General features: G+C 45.0%; 1 protein-coding gene across 1 annotated transcript in view; it reads left to right on the top strand.

Annotated features, from left to right (window-relative positions):
- Window positions 1-3395, top strand: part of lmbrd1 (LMBR1 domain containing 1) — a 263585-nt gene extending 260190 nt beyond the window's left edge. The window contains exons 15-16 of the mRNA XM_070884860.1: window positions 1146-1237; window positions 2705-3395. Of these exons, the coding sequence (XP_070740961.1) occupies window positions 1146-1237; window positions 2705-2827 (215 nt within the window). The 3' untranslated portion in view covers window positions 2828-3395. The remainder of the gene's footprint in view (window positions 1-1145; window positions 1238-2704) is intronic.
- The last annotated feature ends 11653 nt before the right edge of the window (window positions 3396-15048 follow it).

Genomic DNA, 15048 nt, shown 5'->3' on the forward strand with positions numbered 1-15048 from the left:
ACGGTGCCATGAACTTGGCTGCTGCTGCTCTCCTCTGATGAGTCATCCCCCTCAACAGTACCCAAAGCGGTGTATCTGTTTTGCAGGGGGATGACCGCAGGGGACCCCTGTACTACCTTCCTTGCACTGCTCTTCCTGCTGGTCACCCATTTACTATTTGGCTGTGATCCCTTTACCTGCGGTGAGACCAACTCACTAACCGTGCTATTCACGTCTTTCTAAGCATCGTGGATGCTCCAGAGTTCATCCACCCGCAGCTCCAGTGCGGTCGCCAGGAGCTGGAGGCGGATACACTTCCCGGACACGTAGTCATCAGGGATACCGGAAGCCCACATAGTACAGGAGGAGCATAACTCGTGTCCGAACTGTCCTGCCATGACTTAACCCTTAGATAAACTTAATTTGGCAACAACAATGCTAAATGTTACTTACTGATAGAGAGTTGTTGTGAGTTTAGGAGACAAACTTACCCTGTGCATAGTTGCTGTATTTCTTCAGCACTATACTTATGCAACATTATTCAGTGCTGCATTTCTGAAACAGCTGTCATTTAACTTGCGATAGATAAATGAGTCATGTCTGCAACAGACTTTTCCTTTAACCACGCAAAATATTCCATTGTTTAAGAGATTCATGTGTATTATTTAACTGTAGGGAAAAAAACTGATGAAAGTCGCAATACAAAGTGAACAAGAATGCCATTTAACTAAAATCAGAGATGTAGATCTCCTCCACTGGTTCAGCTGGTTACGACAGTGAGTAGCTGAGATATACAGACCAGGAAGGTCCAGGTTCAATCTCCAGCCTGCTTGAATAAACTGAGTTATTAGCTGACACTTGGGCCCCGTGCAGTGGAGGAGGAAATCCATTCAGGTTCCTGGCCCCAATCGCTGTCCAATGACTCGTCGGGTTAGAATAGCTTTGAACTTGGCTGTGATGCTGCTGCTGCAATGTAATCAGCTGCCATTTAGGCTTGAATAGTCACACGTGCATGGTACTCAAGGGTGCTCAGCATTGATCAGGAAAAGGGGGAAGAGCATTGGGGCCAAGAGGAATCCAGTTACTGCTGTGACCTGACTCTCTCAATTGTCGAGCATGCTTTTTGATTTCAGGTCATTAATTGTTGTCTTTACTCTGAACTTTAGATCAGTGCACAGTGACACGGACATATCTCTTCCTTCACAAGTTCTGGTTCTTCAATGTTGTGTACTACTTTGGCAACTGGGCATTCATTGCAGTAAGTACATTGTTTTGTTATTTTAATTTGGCTACTGCTCAGTTTTTCATCTCTGGAAATGATCTGTCTCAAACCCACAAGAAAATCTTGGGCCGTTACTGTACACTGGCCTGCCAGTATACCCGACATTCTTTCTCCTGCATTGGAGGGAAATACACGGAGCCTGGATTTTCAGAAGCCAACGTAACTCCAGTAGAATGAGGTGGGGAAGGCAGCAGAAGCTGACTCGCTGGTGCTCCAACTGCCCCCCCCCCCCACCACTCCCGAGATAACCCGCCAGAAGTGACGGGGGATTCAAGTGCATCTGCCATATTAACAACAACTTGTATTTATGTCGCATCTTTAACATGGTGAAATGTCCCAAGGCATTTCACAGGAGTATTATGAGCTAAAAATTGACACCGAGCCGAATAAGTAGAAATTAGCGCAGGTACCCAAAAGCTTGGTCAAAGAGTCAGGAGCATCTTGAAGGAGGAACGAAAGGCAGAGAGGTTTATGCAGGGAGTTCCAGAGTTTGGGGCCTAGGCAACAGAAGGCACGGCCACCAATGGTTGAACGATTATAACCAGGGATGCGCAAGAGGGCAGAATTAGAGGAGTGCAGAAATCTCGGGGGGGAGGGGTTGGAGGAGACTGTAGACAGGTATCTAGAAATGCTACACAGATGGTGACAGTTCCTTTCTATCTGGTGTCCAGCGAGGAGCAGCAGAGGGGCCCTTTCTGTTCTCCTGAGATTTGCTGCCTACAGCACACTACGCTGCAGCCACAATGTCTTCCATTAGTAGCAGGGTCAAAAGTGGCGGTGAGGCAAGAGTTGCCCAGTCAGTGCTGAGTTTCATTAGCAAACAATGACCTTTGGGCCAGGCTTCCAAAATGACGTGCGCAGAATGAGGGGATTTTATTTGAATAACTTTATTTCTTTTACGTATGATGGATATAAAACTGCACATAATTTGGTACTGAACTGGTAATCTCACTCAAAGGAAAAAGGATGGTGCTTTGGAAAATGGAAATGCCACATTACTGTAGTCGAAGGTTGTACTGTAGTTTGGAGGTTTGAGTGAAGCTGTGATGAGGAGAGGGAGCTGACCATTCTGTACCTGGTCTTCCCACCCACCCTTTCCTTCAACGACTGTCATAGGTGGGACAGACAGAGACAGTAATTCCCGTATTGGACTGTTCATTCACCTAAGAACTCACTTTTAGAGTGGAAGCAAGTCTTACTCGATTTCGAGGGGCTGCCTATGATAATGACAATGACCTGGTCTGGAAATGCTTGACATTGACACTGTTATCCCAGTGCTTTGAGCCCAACATTCAGCTGTTCCTTTCTGTGGCCTAGGATTCTACTGTGCTCTCTGTACCTCGGTCAATATTGTGACTGTGGTAACAGTTCTTGTTTGAAATGTCACCTTTTTTAAATTTCCAATTAACGCTTTGCATTAATCGGAATGTTTTATGTCCGCAGGTCTTCTTAATTGGGCTAATTGTCTCCTGTTGCAAAGGAAAACGATCAGTCATTGAGGGGGAAGTAGATGACGACGACTCAGACTTAAGTGATGACGATCTTGTGGAGAGACACCATGTTTAAATCTATGAAGAGTTGCTCAGCTTTAGCTTCTGGGCCCTGTGTGAAAAAAATCTCTTGATATATTTATGGCGAAGTGTTTAAACCGATCTAGAAAATGGTTGCATCTGTTCCTCTTTTGAGTGTAAACTTTGAAGAAGGGGTACAGGAGATGTGTGAAGTTGTAAAAGGGAAACAGACGTTGAATCCACGCAGTATATTGCATTAAATTCAAGACACATTGCCGACCAACCGTTTTTTCAAATGCATTAGAAAGAGCTGCTAATTTTCTAATTTATCTTAAATGGAGCAGGATAATTTGCAGATCACTGCATGTACTCTCTGAAATTACATTCTATAAGTGTCTTGCCTCTTAACATTAAATTGCAGTCTGGGAAAAAGTGTTAATTTAAATTTTTTGGCTGCACACAGAACTAAACAGTGAATTGTGTGCTTTAGTTAACATAGTTTTCATGGTATATTTGACTAAGTAATCACTGACTGTCAAGTTTAATTGAGCAGTTTAAAAAAAAAATAAAGCGATCTACTGTCGTGTAGAAGTTACTTTTATAATAAAAACTACAGAAATTCATGGATTCATTATTTTCTTCTCTTTCCCCCACCCCCCCCCCCCCCCCCACCTCAGTTTTCCTTTCTCCCTTTGCGTGAAAGTGGAGTCTCATCCTGCGGCACGATTTCAGAGGGTCTAATAGTCACCCAGTACCCTGACTGATTTGGCCGTTCATCATGCGTTGGTCTGGTCAGTGAGTGTCATTAGGCTATTCGACTATGGAGGGCATCGTAGCTGTGCCCCATCCATCCAGTCGTTGCCTTTTTATTAGGTTATACATTCAGGGTATGGGAGTCATGCTCTGCTCCAGAAATGTTGTGGTATTTTACAGCTCTTAGGTCTCTATTCCCGTCTTCTTTTCAAAGTAGCCAGAAGTGCCATTAAAATGAATAGGACAAGTTGAACTGAGGCCTGAAAAGGTGGATCTTAGCACAATCGAAGTATTAGAACAGCAGTTTTTGTATCTATGTAATTGTTAAGTATATAATGACTCAAAAGACTTGTTACTGTAAACTCACTTGGGTGTAAACCTGGTCCGCTTTATTCACGCCCCAAGTGACTACAAGACATGGTACCAGCACTTATATACCTGGCCCGCGCACACATGCGTGCAGCCCGATGACCACCGACAGTGGCGTCCCCTGGTGTCTAGTGACCCCAAGCATCAGTTCATCCGCCTTCAAGATCTTAATATCAGTCTCTTTACAAATTAAGATGGTCTGGGGCTTTCCGCTCACGAGTTGATCGTCTCAGTTCAATTGAAGTTCTGGGTGAGCGTTCTGAGTCAGTTCTGACTGGAGGCTGAGTAGCCGATCTGATGTGAGTGGTAATGACCATGTCAGAGACTGAAAGTCCAGGTTTGGTAATGACAGCAAAGTCCTCTGATGAATGACCATTGGTTGGTTGGTCAATGACGGCATCTTCCTCAAGTGGTTCCAGTTCATCCGTGTGCCGCAGTTTCACTTGATCATCATGTTTCCTGCATGTTTGCCCATTCTTGAGCATAACAATAAACACACTGTTACCCTCCTTGGCTGTGACAGTACTGGTGATCCACTTTGGACCTTGACCATAGTTCAATACATAAACCGGATCATTGATAGAAATATCATGTGACACAGCAGCACGATCATAATACAATTGCTGACTCTAACTTCTGTTTTCAACACGATCATTCAATCGGAATGAACAAGAGAATGCTTGGTCTTGAGACTTCTCTTCATCAGTAGTTCAGCAGGGGAGACCCCAGTAAACGTGTGAGATCTTGTCCTGTAACTAAGCAATATGCATGACAAAGGAGTCTGCAGTGAACCCTGAGTTACATGTTTCATGCTCTGCTTGATCATTTGAACAGCATGCACTGCTTGACCATTAGAAGCAGGTTTGAATGGGGCTGACCTCAAATTTTTAATACCATTGAGTTTCATGAACTCTTGAAACTCCAGACTTGTGAAGCAAGATCCGTTGTTGCTCACAACAATGTCAGGCAAACCATGAGTAGCAAACATGACACGAAGGCGCTCAATGGTAGCTGTGGACATACTGAATGACATAATAATACACTCTATCCACTTTGAATATGCATCCACCACAACAAAAAACATATTTCCCAAGAAAGGGCCCGCAAAATCAATGTGTATCCTCGACCATGGTTTAGATGGCCACGATTAAAGACTCAGTGGCGATTCCGCTGGTACTTAGCTGCATGCAAGTATTGCACTGATGCACACATGATTCCAGATTAGAGTCGATTCCAGATCAGAGTCAATTCCAGGTCACCAAACATGAGCCCTGGCATTGACTTTCATCATGACAATGCCAGGATGAGTGCTATGTAGTTCACATACAAATTCTTCTCTGCCTTTCTTGGGCAAAACAACACGATTGCCCCAAGGTAGACAATCTGACTGAATGGACAGTTCACCTTTGCGACGGTTGTAAGGTTTGGTCTCATCACACATCTCCATGGGTATTGCAGACCAATCACCACTGAGGACACAACGTTTTACAACCAATAAAATAGGGTCATGGCTGGTCCAGATCCTAACTTATTGAGCAATGACAGGGGTACCTTCACTCTCAAAAGCCTCCATAACTAACAGTAGATCTGCAGGTTGAGGCGTCTCCATATCTGGTATGGGCAAAGGCAGGCGACTAAGTGCATCGGCACAATTCTCAGTGCCCGTTCTGTGACAAATAACATAATCATAGGCAGACAGCGTCAATGCCCACCTCTGAATGCGGGACGATGCATTGGTATTAATAGCTTTGTTTTCCAAAAACAATGAAATGAGTGGTTTGTGATCCGTTTCAAGTTCAAAGCGAAGACCAAACAGGTACTGATGCATTTTTTTTACCCCATACACACAGGCCAAAGCTTTTTCTACCATGCTGTAAGCTCTTCCGCTTTTGACAAACTTCTCGAAGCATACGCAACAGGTTGTAGTTTACCCGACACATTTGCTTGTTGGATTACTTGCGAGTGCTGTTAGGGAGGGGTTAAACTAATATGGCAGGGCGATGGGAACCTATGCAGGGAGACAGGGAAGTAGAATGGGGCAGAAGCAAAAGATAGAAAGAAGAAAAGTAAAAGTGGAGGGCAGAGAAACCCAAGGCAAAAATCAAAAGCAGCCATATTACAGCAAAATTCTAAAGGGGCCAAGTGTGTTAAAAAGTCAAGCCTGAAGGCTCTGTGCCTCAATGCGAGGAGTATTCATAATAAGGTGGACGAATTAACTGCTCAGGCAGCTATTAACAAATATGATATAATTGGCATTACGGAGACATGGCTCCAGGTGACCAAGGCTGGAAACTCAACATCCAGGGGTATTCAACATTCAGGAAGGATAGACAGAAAGGAAAAGGAGGTGGGGTAGCGTTGCTGGTTAAAGAGGAAATTAATACAATAGTAAGAAAGGACATTAGCTTGAATGACGTGGAATCTGTATGGGTAGAGCTGCAGAATACCAAAGAGCAGAAAATGCTAGTGGGAGTTGTATACATACCACCAAACAGTAGTAGTGAGGTTGGGGACAGCATCAAACAAGAAATTAGGGATGCATACAATAAGGGTACATCAGTTATCATGTGCGACTTTAATTTACAAATAGATTAGGCTAACCAAAACTGATAGCAATACGGTGGAGAAGGATTTCCTGGAGTGAATGCGGGATGGTTTTCTAGACCAATATGTCGAGGAACCAACTTAGAGGGCTGGCCATCCGAGACTGGGTGATGTGTAATGAGAAAGGACTAATTAGCAATCTTGTTTGGGGCCCCTTGGGAAAGAGTGACCATAATATGGTAGAATTCTTTATTAAGATGGAGAGTGACACAGTTAATTCAGAGACTAGGGTCCTGAACTTAAGGATACGTAACTTCGATGGTATGAGACTTGAATTGGCTAGAATAGACTGACGAATGATACTTAAAGGGTTGACAGTGGATAAGCAATGGCAAACATTTAAGGATCACATGGATGAACTTCAACAATTGTACATCCCGGTCTGGAGTAAAAATAAAACAGGGAAGGTGGCTCAATCGTGGCTAACAAGGGAAATTAAGGATAGTGTTAAATCCAAGGAAGAGGCATATAACTTGGCCAGAAAAAGCAGCAAACCTGAGGACTGGCAGAAATTTAGAATTCAGCAGAGGAGGACAAAGGGTTTAATTAGGAGGGAGAAAATCCAGTACGAGAGGAAGCTTGCTGGGAACAGAAATACTGACTGCAAAAGCTTCCATAGATACATGATGAGAAAAAGATTAGTGAAGACAAACATAGGTCCCTTACAGTCAGAATCATGTGAATTTATAATGGGGAACAAAAAAATGGCAGACCAATTGAAAAAATACTTTGGTTCTGTCTTCATGAAGGAAGACACAAATAACCTTCCGGAAATACGAGGCGACCGAGGGTCCAGTGAGAAGGAGGAACTGAAGGAAATCCTTATTAGTCGGGAAATTGTGTTAGGGAAATTGATGGGATTGAAGGCCGATAAATCCCCAGGGCCTGATAGTCTGCATCCCAGAGTACTTAAGGAAGTGGCCCTAGAAATAGTGGATGCATTGGTGATCATTTTCCAGTCGTCGATCGACTCTGGATCAGTTCCTATGGACTGGAGGGTAGCTAATGTAACACCACTTTTTAAGAAAGGAGAGAGAGAGAAAACGGGAAATTATAGACCGGTTAGCCTGACATCAGTAGTGGGGAAAATGTTGGAATCAATCATTAAGGATGTCATAGCAGCGCATTTGGAAAGAGGTGACATGATGGGTCCAAGTCAGCATGGATTTATGAAAGGGAAATCATGCTTGACAAATCTTCTCGAATTTTTTGAAGATGTAACTAGTAGAGTGGACAAGGGTAGAACCAGTGGATGTGGTGTATTTGGACTTTCAAAAGGCTTTTGACAAGGCCCCACACAAGAGATGTGTGTGCAAAATTAAAGCACATGGTATTGGGGGTAATGTACTGACGTGGATAGAGAACTGGTTGGCAGACAGGAAGCAGAGAGTCGGGATAAACGGGTCCTTTTCAGAATGGCAGGCACTGACTAGTGGAGTGCCTCAGGGTTCAATGCTGGGACCCCAGTTATTTACAATATACATTAATGATTTAGATTAAGGAATTGAGTGTAATATCTCCAAGTTTGCAGATGACACTAAGCTGGGTGGCGGTGTGAGCTGTGAGGAGGATGCTAAGAGGCTGCAGGGTGACTTGGACAGGTTAGGTGAGTGGGCAAATGCATGGCAGATGCAGTATAATGTGGATAAATGTGAGGTTATCCACTTTGTTGGCAAAAGCATGAAGGCAGAATATTATCTGAATGGCGGCAGATTAGGAAAAGGGGAGATGCAATGAGACCTGGTGTCATGGTACATCAGTCGTTGAAAGTTGGCATGCAGGTACAGCAGGCGGTGAAGAAGGCAAATGGCATGTTGGCCTTCATAGCTAGGGGATTTGAGTATAGGAGCAGGGAGGTCTTACTGCAGTTGTACAGGGCCTTAGTGAGGCCACACCTGGAATATTGTGTTCAGTTTTAGTCTCCTAATCTGAGGAAGGACATTCTTGCAATTGAGGGAGTACAGTGAAGGTTCACCAGATTGATTCCTGGGATGGCAGGACTGACATGAGGAGAGACTGGATCGACTGGGCCTGTATTCACTGGAGTTTAGAATGATGAGAGGGGATCTCATAGAAGCATATAAAATACTGATGGGAATGGACAGGTTAGATGCAGGAAGAATGTTCTCGATGTTGGGGAAGTCCAGAACCAGGGGACACAGTCTAAGGATAAAGGGTAAGCCATTTAGGACTGAGATAAGGAGAAACTTCTTGACCCAGAGAGTTGTTAACCTGTGGAATTCTCTGCCGCAGAGAGTTGTTGATGCCAGTTCATTGGATTATATTCAAGAGGGAGTTAGCTATGACCCTTATGGCTAAAGGGATCAAGGGTTATAGAGAGAAAGCAGGGAAGGAGTACTGAGGTGATGATCAGCCATGATCTTATTGAATGGTGGTGCAGGCTCGAAGGGCCGAATGGCCTACTCCTGCACCTATTTTCTATGTTTCTATGTTTACTCAGCCAACCCCATATGATGAAGCATCACCGGGCAATACAAGACACTTACACGGATCATAATGAACAAGCAACTTGTTTGAACATAGCAGATTCTTGGCTTTCTCAAAAGCTCTGTCTTGAGACGCATCCCAGATCCAGTTGTCGCCTTTTCTTAGTAACACATGCAGTGGTTCTAGTAAAGTGCTCAATCTGGTAAGAAATTACCAAAGTAGTTGAGTAGCCCAAGGAATGAACACAGCTCTGTCACATTCTGAGGCCTGGCTGCATTTTTGATGGCCTCGGTTTTCGAATCAGTGGGCCTGATGCCATCAGCAGCAATCTTCCTCCAGAGTAATTTGACTTCAGGTGTCTTGAATACACACTTCGAACATTTCAGCCTGAGTCCCACTTTGGCCAGTCGATGTAGAACTTCCTCAAGGTTGTTCAGATGTTCAACAATGTTGCGACCTGTGACCAGAAAGTCACCTTGAAACACGACAGTTCTAGGGACGGACTTTAGTAGACTTTCCATATTCCTCTGAAATATGGCTGCAGCCTAACGAATCCAAAAGGACACCTGTTGTAGACAAACAGTCCTTTATAGGTGTTGATGCAGGTAAGTTTCTTCGAAGTGGTGACAAACTCCTGTGTCATATAGGCCGACGTCTGATCCAGTTTAGTGAACAACTTTCCACCAGCTAGCATAGCGAACAGGTCATCGGCTCTTGGCAATGGATACTGATCCTATTTCGAAAATTGATTAATCGTAACCTTGTAGTCTCCACAAATCCTGACAGTGCCATCACTCTTCAACACAGGAACAATAGGACTGGCCCACTCATTAAACTTGACCGGTGATATGACCCCTTCATGTTGGAGTTTGTCAAGCTCAATTTCAACCTTCTCCCTCATCATGTAGGGAACAGACCGAGCTTTATGATAGACAGGCCTTGGATCAGAATCCAGATGAATCTGCACCTTGGCTCCCATAAACTTTCCAATGCCCAGTTCAAACAAAGAAGGCAACACTTGAGCACACGAAGTATCATCCACCGATGACAACGCTTTGATATCATTCCAATTCCACTTGATTTTCTCGAGCCAATTCCTGCCAAACAGCGTTGGACCATTGCCTGGGATGATCCATAATGGAAGATCTTGAACCACAACATCATATGACACCTTGACGACAGCACTGCCAATCACCAGTATGAGTTCCTTAGTGTAAGTACGCAACTTGGCATTGACTGGACTCAGCTTAGGCTTTACCGCCTCAGAGTCCCACAGCTTGTCGAATGTCCTTTGGCTCATTATCGACTGACTCGCACCCATGTCCAGCTCCATCGATACCGGCACGCCATTCAGTTTCACATTAACCATATCGGCTAGCTCTTTCCCAAGAATGAATACAGACCATACACTTCCTCCTCGGGTTGTGCATCCGGGCCAGCACTAGACTGGTCATCATCACCAATGTGATGAGCGGCAGCACACTTGCTCAGTTGTGGGCACATTTTCTGAAGATGCCCCACTTTGGAACAGCCGTTACAGATGTACTGCCTAAACCGACACTGATGAGGCCGATGATTGTCCCCTCAATGCCAATAGGGTGAAGTAGGATTTGTACCAGTTGGCAGTCTTTGAGCAGCTACAGGTTTCACATAAGCAGCCGAGTAGGCCCTGCCATAAGCAGCTCTGCCAGACGACGACACAATCCTGTTTAGAGTACTTGGCGTTGAACTCGGCCTTTCCGATGATATCTACCTCAAGTTATCATCAGTCGTCATGCATGCCTGGGCAGTCGCGATGGCCTTGCTCAAATCCAGCATCTCTGCAGCCAATAACTTCCAGAGAATCGCATCATGGTTGATGCCTAGCATGAAGAAATCTCGCAGCATGTCTTCCAGCACGGTCCCGAACTTACTCGGCTCAGCAAGACGTCGCAGGTCGGCAACGAATCCCGACACATAGAAACATAGAAACATAGAAACATAGAAAATAGGTGCAGGAGTAGGCCATTCGGCCCTTCGAGCCTGCACCGCCATTCAATGAGTTCATGGCTGAACATGCAACTTCAGTACCCCATTCCTGCTTTCTCACCATACCCCTTGATTCCCCTAGTAGTAAGGATTTCATCTAACTCCTTTTTGAATATATTTAGTGAATTGGCCTCAACAACTTTCTGTGGTAGAGAATTCCACAGGTTCACCACTCTCTGGGTGAAGAAATTCCTCCTCATCTCGGTCCTAAATGGCTTCCCCCTTATCCTTAGACTGTGTCCCCTGGTTCTGGACTTCCCCAACATTGGGAACATTCTTCCTGCATCTAACCTGTCTAACCCCGTCAGAATTTTAAACGTTTCTATGAGGTCCCCTCTCATTCTTCTGAACTCCAGTGAATACAAGCCCAGTTGATCCAGTCTTTCTTGATAGGTCAGTCCCGCCATCCCGGGAATCAGTCTGGTGAACCTTCGCTGCACTCCCTCAATAGCAAGAATGTCCTTCCTCAGGTTAGGAGACCAAAACTGTACACAATACTCCAGGTGTGGCCTCACCAATGCCCTGTACAATTGTAGCAACACCTCCCTGCCCTTGTACTCAAATCCCCTCGCTATGAAGGCCAACATGCCATTTGCTTTCTTAACCGCCTGCTGCACCTGCATGCCAACCTTCAATGACTGATGTACCATGACACCCAGGTCTCGTTGCACCTGCCCTTTTCCTAATCTGTCACCATTCAGATAATAGTCTGTCTCTCTGTTTTTACCACCAAAGTGGATAACCTCACATTTATCCACATTATACTTCATCTGCCATGCATTTGCCCACTCACCTAACCTATCCAAGTCGCTCTGCAGCCTCATAGAATCCTCCTTGCAGCTCACACTGCCACCCAACTTAGTGTCATCCGCAAATTTGGAGATACTACATTTAATCCCCTCGTCTAAATCATTAATGTACAGTGTAAACAGCTGGGGCCCCAGCACAGAACCTTGCGGTACCCCACTAGTCACTGCCTGCCATTCTGAAAAGTCCCCATTTACTCCTACTCTTTGCTTCCTGTCTGACAACCAGTTCTCAATCCATGTCAGCACACTACCCCCAATCCCATGTGCTTTAACTTTGCACATTAATCTCTTGTGTGGGACCTTGTCGAAAGCCTTCTGAAAGTCCAAATATACCACATCAACTGGTTCTCCTTTGTCCACTCTACTGGAAACATCCTCAAAAAATTCCAGAAGATTTGTCAAGCATGATTTCCCTTTCACAAATCCATGCTGACTTGGACCTATCATATTACCTCTTTCCAAATACACTGCTATGACATCCTTAATAATTGATTCCATCATTTTACCCACTACCGATGTCAGGCTGACCGGTCTGTAATTCCCTGTTTTCTCTCTCCCTCCTTTTTTAAAAAGTGGGGTTACATTGGCTACCCTCCACTCCATAGGAACTGATCCAGAGTCAATGGAATGTTGGAAAATGACTGTCAATGCATCCACTATTTCCAAGGCCATCTCCTTAAGTACTCTGGGATGCAGTCCATCAGGCCCTGGGGATTTATCGGCCTTCAATCCCATCAATTTCCCCAACACAATTTCCCGACTAATAAGGATTTCCCTCAGTTCCTCCTCCTTACTAGACCCTCCGACCCCTTTTATATCCGGAAGGTTGTTTGTGTCCTCCTCAGTGAATACCGAACCAAAGTACTTGTTCAATTGGTCCGTCATTTCTTTGTTCCCCGTTATGACTTCCCCTGATTCTGACTGCAGGGGACCTACGTTTGTCTTTACTAACCTTTTTCTCTTTACATATCTATAGAAACTTTTGCAATCCGTCTTAATGTTCCCTGCAAGCTTCTTCTCGTACTCCATTTTCCCTGCCCTAATCAAACCCTTTGTCCTCCTCTGCTGAGTTCTAAATTTCTCCCAGTCCCCGGGTTCTCTGCTATTTCTGGCCAATTTGTATGCCACTTCCTTGGCTTTAATGCTATCCCTGATTTCCCTTGATAGCCACGGTTGAGCCACCTTCCCTTTTTTATTTTTACGACAGACAGGAATGTACAATTGTTGTAGTTCATCCATGCGGTCTCTAAATGTCTGCCATTGCTCATCCACAGTCAACCCCTTCAGTATCATTCGCCAATCTATCCTAGCCAATTCACGCCTCATACCTTCAAAGTTACCCTTCTTTAAGTTCTGGACCATGGTCTCTGAATTAACTGTTTCATTCTCCATCCTAATGCAGAATTCCACCATATTATGGTCACTCTTCCCCAAGGGGCCTCGCACAACGAGATTGCTAATTAATCCTCTCTCATTACACAACACCCAGTCTAAGATGGCCTCCCCCCTAGTTGGTTCCTCGACATATTGGTCTAAAAAACCATCCCTTATGCACTCCAGGAAATCCTCCTCCACCGTATTGCTTCCAGTTTGGTTAACCCAATCTATGTGCATATTAAAGTCACCCATTATAACTGCTGCACCTTTATTGCACGCACCCCTAATTTCATGTTTGATGCCCTCCCCAACATCACTACTACTGTTTGGAGGTCTGTACACAACTCCCACTAACGTTTTTTGTCCTTTGGTATTCTGCAGCTCTACCCATATAGATTCCACATCATCCAAGCTAATGTCCTTCCGAACTATTGCCTTAATTTGCTCCTTAACCAGCAATGCTACCCCACCTCCTTTTCCTTTTATTCTATCTTTCCTGAATGTTGAATACTCCTTGATGTTGAGTTCCCAGCCCTGATCATCCTGGAGCCACGTCTCCGTAATCCCAATCACATCATATTTGTTAACATCTATTTGCACAGTTAATTCATCCACTTTATTGCGGATACTCCTTGCATTAAGACACAAAGCCTTTAGGCTTGTTCTTTTAACACCCTTTGTCCTTTTAGAATTTTGCTGTACAGTGGCCCTTTTTGTTCTTTGCCTTGGGTTTCTCTGCCCTCCACTTTTCCTCATCTCCTTTCTGTCTTTTGCTTTTGCCTCCTTTTTGTTTCCCTCTGTCTCCCTGCATTGGTTCCAATCCCCCTGCCATATCAGTTTAAATACTCCCCAACAGCACTAGCAAACACTCCCCCTAGGACATTGGTTCCGGTCCTGCCCAGGTGCAGACCATCCGGTTTGTACTGGTCCCACCTCCCCCAGAACCGGTTCCAATGCCCCAGGAATTTGAATCCCTCCCTGTTGCACCACTGCTCAAGCCACGTATTCATCTGCACTATCCTGCGATTCCTACTCTGACTATCACGTGGCACTGGTAGCAATCCCGAGATTACTACTTTTGAGGTCCTACTTTTTAATTTAGCTCCTAGCTCCTTAAATTCGTTTCGTAGGACCTCATCCCTTTTTTTACCTATGTCGTTGATACCAATGTGCACCACGACAACTGGCTGTTCTCCCTTTCTTTTTACAATGTCCTGCACCCGCTCCGAGACATCCTTGACCCTTGCACCAGGGAGGCAACATACCATCCTGGAGTCTCGGTTGCGGCCGCAGAAACGCCTATCTATTCCCCTCACCATTGAATCCCCTATCACTATTGCTCACCCACTCTTTTTCCTGCCCTCCTGTGCAGCAGAGCCAGCCATGGTGCCATGAACTTGGCTGCTGCTGCCCTCCCCTGATGAGTCATCCCCCTCAACAGTACCCAAAGCAGTGTATCTGTTTTGCAGGGGGTTGACCACAGGGGACTCCTGCACTACCTTCCTTGCACTACTCTTCCTGTTGGTCTTCCATTCCCTATCTGGCTGTGGACCCTTTCCCTGCGGTACGACCAACTCGCTACACGTGATACTCACGTCATTCTCAGCATCGTGGATGCTCCAGAGTGAATCCACCCTCAGCTCCAACTCCGCAACGCGGTCTGTCAGGAGCTGGAGGTGGATACACTTCCCGCACACGTAATCGTCAGGGACACCAGAAGTGTCCCTGAGTTCCCACATGGTACAGGAGGAGCATAACACCCGACCGAGCTCTCCTGCCATGACTTAACCCTTATATACACTTAAATTGGCAACAACAATATTAAAAGTTACTCACTGATATAGAAGAGAAAAAAGAAAAACTACTCACCAATCACCAGCCAATCACT

This window comes from Pristiophorus japonicus, chromosome 7 (assembly GCF_044704955.1).
Source record: "Pristiophorus japonicus isolate sPriJap1 chromosome 7, sPriJap1.hap1, whole genome shotgun sequence".
NCBI classification, from domain to species: Eukaryota; Metazoa; Chordata; class Chondrichthyes; family Pristiophoridae; genus Pristiophorus; species Pristiophorus japonicus.